Raw genomic sequence first — 12,637 nt, 5'->3', positions numbered from 1 at the left:
ACAAACAATCCCCATTACTTGGCCTTTTGCGGTCTGGGGGCTTGATATGGTTGGACCCCTTAAAGGAGGAAGATATAAGAAAAAATATCTGCTAGTCATGGTAGATAAATTCACTCAATAGATAGAGGCTAAACCAGTGAAAACGGTGACCGGTGATAGACTTTATATCTGGTATCGTGCATCGTTATGGTGTCCTGCACAACATCATCACCGATAATGGCTCCAATTTCACAGCCGATGAAGTGAAATCCTGGTGTGCTAAATTGGGCATTAAGCTCGATTATGCCTTGGTCTATCATCCACAAACAAACGGTCAAGTCAAACGAGCTAATGGTCTTATTATGAGCGGCACTAAGCCTAGACTAGTGCGGTCGTTGAAAGAATCAGACAAGCACTGGGTTGAGGAGCTCGACTCCGTACTCTAGGGGCTCCGGACCACGCCCAACCGCACTACCGGATACACACCATTCTTCATGGTGTACGGCGCAGAGGCCGTTTTGCCCTGCGATATCATTCATGACTCACCTCGAGTGCGCTTGTATGAAGAGAGAGAAGCCGAGTTGGATCGGCAGGACAGTCTAGATGCCTTGGAGGAGGAGCGTGACATGGCAAAAGCCCATTCCGCATTCTATCAACAACAGGCTCGCAGGTACCAAAGCAGAGAAGTGCGGGCCAAGACTTATAATGTTGGTGAACTTGTTCTACGCTTGCCAGAGAAGAAAAAGGAAAAACTCAAGCCCAAGTGGGAGGGTCCCTTCATCATAGATGAAGTTCTCATTAGAGGAGCGTACCGCGTGCGTGACGCATCGGACAACCGCTTAGAGCCGAACCCATGGAATGCCGCCAGACTCCGAAGATTCTACGCCTAGAGCCATACTCTTTGTTCATCCTTTTCTTTCTTTCTTTCAGTTTTTTCTCTCTCTTTAAATTTTCTCTCTAACTCTATAGCTCTTGTGCGGCCAAACCACACACCTATGACGTGCACATCCTTAAATGTACACGTTCATAAATACATGGGGGCTTCTTTTACAGAAGCTTATTATTATTTCCCGAGCATCAAGCTCACCACATATGTGTTCTCTTCCACATATGTACCTTTTCTTCGCCATTATATGCATCGTTATGACTTAAGTTTTTGCCAAGCTGCGTTGCCTGGCTCCTGTGCTTATGCCCTACGTTCTCGTTTGTTCGGCTAGGGCATAAAGGGAGCACCTCTGCGATTATTACAGCCAGGTCATCCGGACTTGTACCTCAGACTGGGTGAAGCCGAAAGCTAGCGTTCTTAAGGGAATATTTGGTCGGCGGACTAAAGACGTTTTACCTTCATCACACTATGAACCCCCAGATGTTATGTACACTGCGATTTTTCAAATCACAGTTCGGACATGCATACTAACGCATGTCCGCCCAGGGAAAGGAACCCTTAACGGAACTATTCTCCCTGGAAGATGTTTCTTACAATCGACATGTAATATAACATAGCTAGCCGGATACAACTTGTCTGTTCAAGCAACTATGACCCCTACGACTAGTTTCCACGCATACCACGGTCTATATCGCCGTTATGGTATTCAAAAACACTCCGCGCCTTCGGGTCCGGAGGTCGAAGCAAAAAGGTCTGCCATGACAATCGTTTTACAATCCGGCTAGGGACAAGTTTGTCAATTGAAGTACATAGTCTCTTGGACTGAAAAACTTCTTCCTCTATGCCATCTAACACGCTATCTAGCTTACAATCCTGTTGGGAATACTTGGCGGCTATCTTTACCTGGTCATATACCAGACTAACTGGAATTTCTTTTCCATCTGACCCCCGAGGTCCGACCCGGGCCATACGATTCGGATCAAGCTTGGTGTACCGTGTTTTTACCATGGCCCAGGCCTCTCGCGCACCTTCTCAGCAGGCCGATATCTTCCATAATCGGAAACGCCACCAAGCTCCTTGGAATAGCTTCACAAGCTCCTCCATACTTCCTGGAGGAGAGGCGGATGGCCACAAAGCTTAGGCAATGCTCTGCATTGCTTGCCGAGCTCGCTCATGCAGTTGGGACAGCTCTTGCAGCAGGTCGCCTTGAGAGCTGGACATTTCCTCTTCGGGACGGCCAGTCAGCATACCCGCAGATATAAATCTGTTAGATCATTTCTTCGCTGAATTACATAAAGGTAAGGTCAATAACATACTGAATATGCCGCCTCGTAGCCTCCGATTCTCCTTGACGGCATCAGCTAGCTGGGCTCGCACATGTTTTAGTTCTTCGCCCAGCCGGGTATTGGAATCCTGCAGCTTGTTCTTTTCATCCCTGACTCGCGTCAGCACACGTTCGCCTGTGGCCAGTTGCCTTTTGGCCTCTTGTTCGCCCGCCTGCGCGACTTTCAGTTCCCCTTCCAGTTGATCTGTTGATCCTGTCATCGGAAATGCAACAGTATTAACATTACTGGTATATGATTACATTTTTCTGGATGGAAGGGAATATTACCTGGCGTTGCCTTCTTGGATTTCTCCAGTTCGGCGGTAACCGCAGCCAGTCGGGTCTGACACTTTTCCAGCTCTTGAGACAACAGGCTATTCTTCTCCGTGAGCGCCCGGTTATGCAATGTCCTTAAATCAGTTGTACCAACTGCTTCAAGTCTCGGGGGCTACTGGTATATGATTATCAGATCTGTACAATGCGTACTTACCCGTTTATCTTTTAAATACTGGCTAGTGGCTCTGGTAAGCCCATCCCGAGCAGCTCGAATGTACGCATCAGCCGAGCTGAAGGCGTCGAACGCATCTTTAGCAAATCCGGGGTCGCGGAGCGCGGCCCTCCGGCGCCGATGGTTCATGGCGCTCTCCACTTCAGAGTTCGTGACGGATACATTATCCGAATCCTCTGAAGGAGGACAATCTAACATCGCTCCCGTGTCAGCCCCCGCCCTAGAGGCAGGGTCTGGAACCTGGCTGGTGGAGGCATGACCGGCAGGATCCCCGGACATAGTCCGGCGCATGCTCTTCCTGATAAGACACAACGGACAATGTCACAGTTCGATGTGACTGCCAAGGGGCATATTTAAAAAGCCATACCTCTTTGATGAAGACTCGGCTGTGTTTTCATTTGCCTTCCTCTTCGAAGGCTTGCCCGGCGCGGGCGCCGCTCTCTTGTGAGCCGCCTCTGGTGCAGCATTGCGCGCCGAGCGCCTCCCCTTTGGAGCACGAGACAGTCGGTGGGTGAGGTAGAATGAGGAAGCTCTTTCGGAGGAGATGACTCCTGATTACTTACATGCGAGGCAAGGAGGCTGGGATAGTCGGCAATGATGGCCACTTTTGTGCCGTCATAGCTCGCCTGGTAGAATACTCCATCCTCGAGTTCTACAAATACGTCCGGATCCTCTTCGAATCCAGGGTCAAGGTCCCGGTTATGATCCTCTGGCTGTGGAGCGGGGCTATGGATCCCCACGGTAACCTTCTGCCTTTCTTGTTACAAATGGATGGGTTAATGTCAATTAAAAGTGACTCAGGGGGAGGATTGAGTCAAGTGGTGGGATTGAAACTCACCGTGCTAGGAGGATTGTACATGGAAAATCCATCTCGGCGTTTAAGGCGAGTGAACTCCTCTTTCTCCCCTTTGTACAGTTCGGCCAATATTTTTGCCAAAGCGGAGGGTGTGTCCGGACCCTTCTGTCCGCAGCGTGAGGTGTCATCTTCCCCATTGTAGTGCCACATAGGGAGCCCTCTGAATTGGAGCTGCTGGACACCCCGCACTATGGAATTTGGCATTACCTTGATTATTGATAATCCGGACTGGGCGAGTGTCCTTATCTTGCCCATTAATTGACGGACTTTCGCGCTATCTTCCTCCTCGAGGCTCCGAGGGCGCCAGCTGTGGCGTTTCTTCAATGGAGCACTGGAAAATTCGGGAAGACCCATGCGAATTGGGTCGGGGAGAGCGACGTCCTCAATATAGAACCACTCTGAGGGCCACTCTTCGGATGCCTTCTTCGGTGTGCCAGATAGGTATTAGGTCCTGGCTATGCGCCATACCTCAGCGCCGCCCACCCCGAATACCGATCCCTCTTGGGTGCGAGGGACGAGGCAGAATAGCTTTCTCCATAAATCAAAGTGGGCCTCACAACCCAGGAATAGCTCACAAAGAGCAACAAAACCCGCAATGTGCAGGATTGAGGCCGGTATGAAGTTGTGCAGTTGGAGGCCATAATACTCCAGGAGTCCTCGGAGGAAAGGGTGGATTGGAAATCCGACGCCTCTTAACAAGTAGGAAACGAAGCACACCCGTTCCCCCTGGTTGGATTGGGGAAATTTTCCACGAGGGCCTCGCCGTAGAAGGAGGTCAATCCTGCCCGAACAGGGACTAGATCCGCGGGGGGAAGAAATCCCTGCGTTTGAAGCTTAACCAGTTGATCATGGGATACTGAGCATCTCTCCCAGTTGCCTTTTTCAGAGCCATGGGGGCGGGAGGAAGAACTGGGAACTCAAGCCATGTTGGAATGGTTTCTCCTGGCAAGCTCTAATAATTTTCCGCTTGATGTGGAATGGGATCTGAGATCCAATCTCTTTAATAGATGCCTTTCTTGCACGACCGGGGTGTTATGTGCAAAAAATACCCTGCCCTTTCGTATTCGCTCGACACGTGGAGGCAGAAGCAATGAAGGCACAGAAGCCGAGGGGCATGACATTAAATCACAGCCGAATACAACTCTCTAAGTCAGGTGCTTTGAAGTAATATGAGGAGGAACTCGTCTTGCAATGCCGAGGACAATCTGCGCGCCGGATACATCGTCATTGAAGCCTGGTTCGGGGGCTACTGAGGGAGTCCTGGATTAAGGGGTCCTCGGGCTTCTGGCCTATATGACATGGGCCGGACTGATGGGCTATGAAGATACAAGACAAAAGGCTTATTCCCGTGTCCGGATGGGACTCTCCTTTGCGTGGATGGCAAGCTTGGCGTTCGGATATGTAGATTCCTTCCTCTGTAAACCGAGTTTGTACAACCCTAGTCCCCTCCGATGTCTATATAAACCAGAGGGTTTAGCCCGTAGAGTTGACCATAATCATACAGGCTAGACTTCTAGGGTTTAGCCATTACGATCTCGTGGTAGATCAACTCTTGTAATCCTCATATTCATCAAGATCAATCAAGCAGGAAGTAGGGGATTACCTCCATCAACAGGGCCCGAACCTGGGTAAACATCGTGTCCCCCGTCTCCTGTTACCACCGACCCTAGACGCGCAGTTCGGGACCCCCTACCCGAGATCCGCCGATTTTGACACCGAGAACCCCCACCACCAGTACCAGGAGGGCCAAAATCGAACATGCCACAAGATTCGGAGCCCATCGCTTCCCATTTTGATGGAGTGAAAGGATTCGCATTGCTACCCGCGCCCGTCTCGCCCCCACCATCAGAAGGATTCAGGTTGGATGGGTTAGGAGCAAGGGGGAGGAGGTGCCTGCTGATCAGCCCTGCCCTCAGTGCAGACACGAATACGTTAGGCGCCTGAATCTAGGAAAACATCAACCATGCCATGTACATGCAACTGATCCAGACACTAGATCTTCATGCGGATTGGACCAGGGGGGTCAAGGGATTCCTCATCAACAGCTACAAGTTTACCAATAAGCACTCCAAACACCATCAGGAACCGGGCGTTTCTAAGCCCAGACGGAACATCCTCGAGAAGTGATGACCCACAAGTATAGGGGATCTATCGTAGTCCTTTCGGTAAGTAAGAGTGTCGAACCCAATGAGGAGCAGAAGGAAATGACAAGCAGTTTCAAGTAAGGTATTCTCTGCAAGCACTGAAATTATCGGTAACAGATAGTTTTGTGATAAGGTAATTCGTAACGGGTAACAAGTAGCAAAAGTAAACAAGGTGCAGCAAGGTGGCCCAATCCTTTTTGTAGCAAAGGACAAGCCTGGACAAACTCTTATATAAAGGAAAGCGCTCCCGAGGACACATGGGAATTATCGTCAAGCTAGTTTTCATCATGCTCATATGATTCGCGTTCGTTACTTTGATAATTTGATATGTGGGTGGACCGGTGCTTGGGTACTGCCCTTACTTGGACAAGCATCCCACTTATGATTAACCCCTCTCGCAAGCATCCGCAACTACGAAAGAAGAATTAAGGTAAACCTAACCATAGCATGAAACATATGGATCCAAATCAGCCCCTTAAGAAGCAACACATAAACTAGGGTTTAAGCTTCTGTCACTCTAGCAACCCATCATCTACTTATTACTTCTCAGTGCCTTCCCCTAGGCCGAAATAATGGTGAAGTGTCATGTAGTCGACGTTCACATAACACCACTAGAGGAAAGACAACATACATCTCACCAAAATATCGAACGAATACCAAATTGACATGACTACTTATAACAAGACTTCTCCCATGTTCTCAGGAACAAACGTAACTACTCACAAATCATATTCATGTTCATAATCAGAGGGGTATTAATATGCATAAAGGATCTGAACATATGATCTTCCACCGAATAAACCAACTAGCATCGACTACAAGGAGTAATCAACACTACTAGCAACCCACGGGTACCAATCTGAGGTTTTGAAACAAAGATCGGATACAAGAGATGAACTAGGGTTTGAGAGGAGATGGTGCTGGTGAAGATGTTGATGGATATTGACCCCGTCCCGATGAGAGGATCGATGGTGATGACGATTTCCCCCTCTCGGAGGGATGTTTCCCCGGCAGAATAGCTCCGCCGGAGCCCTAGATTGGTTCTGCCCAGGTTCCGCCTCGAGAAGCCGACGCTTCATCCCGAAAGCTTCCTTCTTAGTTTTTCCAGGGCAAAAGACACCTTATACTAGAAGATGGGCATCGGGGGGCTTCCAGGTGGCCCACGAGGCAGGGGGCGCGCCCAGGGGGTAGGGCGCCCCCTCCACCCTCGTGGACAGGGGGTGGCCCCCCTCTGGTGCTTTCTTCGCCCAATATTTTTAATATATTCCCAAACTGACTTTCGTGGAGTTTCAGGACTTTTGGAGTTGTGCAGAATAGGTCTCTAATATTTGCTCCTTTTCCAGCCCAGAATTCCAGCTGTCGGCATTCTCCCTCTTCATGTAAACCTTGTAAAATAAGAGAGAAAAGGCATAAGTATTGTGACATAATGTGCAATAACAACCCATAATGCAATAAATATCGATATAAAAGCATGATGCAAAATGGACATATCAAGAAGCACCCAAGTTTCAGACAAGGAGGCCACCGCTTTTGCCCCGTCCACAGCTGCCTTGACAGAGACCATCACTTGGTTCACAGAAAGGGTAAAACTCGTGCAAGAAGCCATCATCTTTAAGCTTTCTTTCGTGGGGAAGGTGACAGAAAATTTTCTCTCCGACATGTGATAGATCTGCCAATCCCAGCCCTCCATGCCCCACTCGTGAAGCTCATCAGATATGACTTGAATAGAAACATGATTGGAAATGACATAGATCACCGCGGCATTGGAAGACACTGGGGCGACCACAGGCATCCCCAGCTCCCCATCCAGGGTGAAGAAGGCATATCCAGGGAGGCCAAGACCAAAGTACTTAAAGGCAGGGAATTGGATACGGTTATCACACTCCATTGTGAGGTGGCCTTCAGTGCGGCATATCAAGCAGAAAGGAGGAAACTTGCATCTAGACTGGAAGTGCCCCGCACGATGGCATGCAAAGCAGGTCAGCATTGTAGAGCCAGAGCTGGATCCACCACCAGAGGCCGGGCCCCCACGCGAGGGGGAGCGCAGCCCGCGGGCAGCGGGGCGGGGGGATGCCATCACCAGCCGCCGGCGAGGAGGACCCCGGATCCACGGGCGAAGTCTGACGGAACTTGGAGGGGAAGGGGCTGCTGTCGTAGCCTCCGCCCCGACAAGTACCAGCACCGCGGCCACAACCCGCGGCCCCAGATCCAGCAACACCCACACGCCCCCCTCCCCCCGCCACCGCCTGGCTGTTTGGGCCACGAGGAGGCGCGGGATGAGGGGCGACCGTGGCCACCGAAGAGCCCGACACCGCAGCCTCCCAAGGATCCATGGCCGCGGCCTGTGCCACCGGCTCCTCACGGGCCTGCTCCTCGCGCTGCAGCCACGCCAGCCCCGCCGCCCACGCCTCCCGATCGCACGCCACCTGATCCCGCGAGGCCCGCTCGCTTCGAGCTTCTCACGAAGAACGGCCTCGTACTCCATATCTGGATCTGGAACCTGACCCGCCTCCACCGAGGCCTCCCGAACACGCTTGCTCCCGGACAACGCCTCCGAGAAAGACGCCCTGGACTTATCCATGGCCACCACCGCCGCAAATGAGCTAGAGAGAGGGGGGAGGATGAGATCTCACAAGAGAGCGAATGAGGAAAGGGTAGCAGCGCACGTCAGATCTAGAGGCCGGAAACCCTAGGTCAGAGGAGAGGGAGCCCTTCCGTATCCATAAGTACCCACGACGAATGGGGCCAGCAGGCCAAGCCAAGACCAACGAGCCACCCTGGCCAACTTGGGCCGAGCCACGCGGCCGAGGGGCGGGCAGACACAGCGGATTGAAATCAGATGAGGACATGTAGGCCCCACTGCCCCCCTCACCCGACCCAACATTCGCACTTTCATCGGCCTGGGCTAGCCCACCCCCCGACCGCGAGGGCACTGCCCGATCTATGGTTAGGGACACGACACCCGCGACCACGCAGCTGCCACCGGCCACCGCCGGCTGCGAGCCAGGGGCCAACTCCCCCGATTGCCGCCCCGACGGCACATTAGAGGGAGCGCGACCCGACGACGACGGCAAACGCCTCAGCGAAGCCCGCGGCGAGATGGAGACCCCAGCCATGCATGGGGAAACAGCCACCTCAGCCCGGAACTTACCAGAGCCGCACCCGCGACGCCGCACAACGCACCACCCGGGCTCCACCGCCAGCGACCGCACTGCACGGCCGCGCCCGCCCGGAGCAAACTTCCTAACCTTGGGATGAAGAGGAGGGGGAGGCAAGGAGACCGGCCGGGGGGCGTCCGCCTCGTCCTCTGAACAAGATCCATCTAGATCCGGCGCCCAGAAACGATTAGCCGAGGGGAGGCCGCCGCAGGGGGAGGGGGACGAGCCCCTGGCCGCCGCAACCCGCAGAGGAGAGGGGGGGGAGAGGAGATCCCTGACTCAAGGAGCATGGGGGGATGGGAGAGGGATGACCTATCGCCTGCCACCGACGGCTGCACCATCACGATGTGGGAGGAAGGGCAGAGGAGGGGGGGAGGGGGGAAGGAGAGAGAGCCATCGTTCACGACCCTCCTAGTTGGGCTGTCAAAATACTTTTTCACCGTGGCCTACTAGCATGTGCCACGTGACTTAGATGGTTGGCGGCCCTTTCGTTTGGTCTTAACGGGTTTAATGATATATATCAATTGAATGAAAATGTTTTTATCAAAAAATCGAATATGTATATTAAAAAAAACTACTCCCTTCGAGAGTACGGCGTTTCGGTGTCGAGGCTCATCTGCACCCATTCAGGAAAATATCCTAAAAAATAAAAATAAAATTAAAAAATTCCAATCTTTTTGTAGACAATTTATCACGTGAGGTTCGCTCCAAATTTGAGATCATTTGGACTTCTGAGAAGCTCTCAGCAAAAAAGACAAATCGGGTGAAAACAGTGCATGAACAGTAAACATTTTTACAGACCCTGAATTTGTCCTTTTTACCGAGAGATGCTCATATGTCCAAATGATTTAAAAATTGAAGCGTACCTCACGCATCAAATTATCTACTACACACAAAAAAATTGGAATTTTTTGAATTTTTCTAATATTAGTTTTGATTTTTTTTCATAAGGGCGGGTGCAGCTGACCGTTACTGCCTTATCCGTGTGTACTACAAGCAGTTATCGTGTCGCACCCGCAACGACGTCTGTGCTGAATCCTTTGGAAAAAGAGAGGCACTTTCCTTTTGACGGCAAAATGCTACTTGCCCTGGCCTACGACCATAATACTCGCAACTGTGCATGTGGTTGGGGCCGTTGGATCTGCAGCCCATTCCGTGTCAACTACAGTGCAAAACATTAAATAAAACCAACGGTGTGAGTGATGACTTTCCCGGCCTCAACCCACAAGTTCTGAATGGCTAGCGTCTTCGCGCTGACGGCGCTTCTGTGATTTCCATCTTCCATCTTAATACTACCCGAAAACTGTACACTGCATTGAGATGGCATACCAGCAAAACCGAGCTACTGATGACGAGAGAGAGACGTCCAACGTACCCTTTGTCTTTGGGATGGCACCCGATTCCCCAACATAATTCCGGCTGACAGCGCGGGGACGGGAATCAATCCCCTTCTCAACCCCCGAACCCAAGTGGGCAACCAAACGCGCATAAAAGCAGCCCCCGATCTCCTCCAACAGCAGAGAACGCGTCGCACTCGCAACAAACAGAGCCCAGCAAGGAAAGCAAAACCAAACCGGCGAGAAACCCCCGACATCCGGCGATGGCTTCGCAGGCGATCGAGGAGCACCGGTCGGGCGCGGATGTGCACACGGAGCTGTGCGAGGCCAGGGCCCGCGAGTTCCTGGTGGAGCTGGGCCTCCCCGACGGGCTCCTCCCGCTGCCGTCCCTCGTGGAGGTGGGCTACAACCGCGCCACGGGGTTCGTGTGGCTCCGCCAGGGCCAGTCCGGCGGCCTCACCCACACCTTCGACGCCATCGGCAAGCAGGTCTGGTACGCCCCCGAGGTGACGGCCGTGGTGGAGCGCGGCCGGATGCACAGCATGACCGGGGTCAAGAGCAAGGAGCTGCTCATCTGGGTCACCATCTCCGAGATCGTCATCAGCCCCTCCGGCTCCAAGATCGTCTTCCGCACCCCTGCCGGCCTCGGCCGCGCCTTCCCCGTCTCCGCCTTCCAGCTCAGCCCGCCGGCGACGGAGGGCGACGCCAAGGCCGCCGAGGAGGCCGCCGCCAACTGATCGATCTGCGCGCAAGTCAAGTCAACGGTAAGCAGTTTAGGTCGCCAGATCCGGTGGTCATCGCGGTGTCGCTGTGCCTGCCAACTTGTCAGTCCATGGCTTTCCTCTTGTATCACTATCAGTTCAGTGGCCGGTGTGGTGCCAATGGTTGGCGCAGAAATAAGCCTTGTGCTCTTGTATGATTTGAGATCTGAGTTGGTTGTTTCAATTCGATGCATTTCTGCCGCTTTTGAAACTAGATCTGTTAACTGCGGCTGCTGCTGTGCGACCTGTAATGTCATCATCTTTTTTTCTTTTGAACACAATAATGTCATCATCTTAAGGTGTGATCTCGAGTTTGATCTAACGAGTGGAGTGAATGGACTATGCACCAGCCGAGTGTTCGAGATCGAACTTAGAGGTAAATTAATTTAAAGTCGCAACGGACCAGCTTCAGCCGGTGGCCGGTGGTTAGGCCAACTCCAGCGCGCGACCCGTCCCGTCCGGCCTCGTTCGTTTGTGGCAAAACGGATAGACCCCACTGCCCAGCGCGCGACATCCTGAACCCATCTTTGTTCGTTTTGTGTCCGACCCGACCCATTCAAATGCAAACGGATGTGCCGCTCGTCCGCATCGGGGTCGTGTGGCAGGCGGCCATCTATCTCCCACCACTCAACATAAATGCGCACGCGCGGTCGGCCCCATCTGTCATCCGTCCAGGCGCGCGGTAGGCGTCCTTCTAAAATGTGAAGGCGTGGACCGGTCGTAGTCCACGCTCCCACTCCAGTCGCCGCGGCCTCCTTGAAACCCGACACCCAAACCCTAGCTCTCCCTTCCCCTTCCTCGAGCTCGCCGGCCACCGACAGCCATGGTGTGGTGGAACACCGGCCGCAAGGGGGCGCACGACCACGAGGCTGGCTCGTCCTCGGGCAGTACATCCACGTGGATGTTTGCCGTCGTTATGGGGAGACGAGGACGCCACTCCCCTGGAGCGACGTTCATCTCCCCAATAATGGCATCTGTCCGCGGACCGGGTGCCGATCCTGCTAGTCCCGACGAGCGGCCATGCGCGGCGCGAGGAGATCGAACGCCGCCGCCGCCGCCTCCTTCCAGACAACCTCTACTACGACCCCAGGTACGCCGTCGACTCCGGCCTCTGGGACACGTGGTTGCGGGACGAGGAAGACACGCGCCGCGCGTCTTTCTTTGCTGGCACCTCATCGGGGCCGCGGCGGCCACGTGAGCGCCGCGCGCGTGCTCCGAGCCCTACCCATGTGCGCGGGCCTACGCGGGTGCGCGGCATCACGCCGACGCCGTCGCCTTCTCCGTCGCAACCACCACCTCCTCGCATGACAGAGGAGGTGGAGGCCTGGCTCCTTCAACGTGTCATGGAAGACTCCATGAACACGCACGATGAGCGCCAATGGGAGGGCCTGGAGACCATGATTGCCCTCTCTGCGGTCGGCGACGCGGCCGCGTCGGAGCTGGAGATGAGGGAGGGGGTGAAGGAGGAGGTGCTGGAGGAGGAGCCTGTCGCTGCGTTCCACTCGGGCCTGGTGGGCCAGGGGTGGAGCTGGTCGTGCATGGCCGCCGACATGGACGACGCCGTGGGGGCCGTGAACTGGTGCCCTACGCCGCCGCGCTTACCGGAGCGCGAGACGTCGCCACGGGGTGAGGTGGTGCAGGCGCCTCCCACCTTCCAGGAGCCTCCCGCCTTCCAGGGACGTGC

General features: G+C 53.7%; 1 protein-coding gene across 1 annotated transcript; it reads left to right on the top strand.

Moving 5' to 3' along the window:
• Window positions 1-10,333: 10,333 nt before the first annotated feature.
• Window positions 10,334-11,164, top strand: LOC109757597 (uncharacterized). The gene has a single exon (XM_020316422.4). The coding sequence runs from the start codon at window positions 10,456-10,458 to the stop codon at window positions 10,927-10,929; it is 474 nt and encodes a 157-aa protein (XP_020172011.1). The 5' UTR covers window positions 10,334-10,455; the 3' UTR covers window positions 10,930-11,164.
• The last annotated feature ends 1,473 nt before the right edge of the window (window positions 11,165-12,637 follow it).

The sequence above is a fragment of the Aegilops tauschii genome, chromosome 7 (genome assembly GCF_002575655.3).
Source record: "Aegilops tauschii subsp. strangulata cultivar AL8/78 chromosome 7, Aet v6.0, whole genome shotgun sequence".
In the NCBI taxonomy this organism is placed as follows: Eukaryota; Viridiplantae; Streptophyta; class Magnoliopsida; order Poales; family Poaceae; genus Aegilops; species Aegilops tauschii.
This window is presented reverse-complemented; position numbering and strand designations above follow the sequence as displayed.

What these genes read in the sequence shown, in the direction of transcription:
- LOC109757597 (XM_020316422.4), top strand. Translation starts at nt 10,456, where the DNA reads ATGGCTTCGCAGGCGATCGAGGAGCACCGGTCGGGCGCGGATGTGCAC.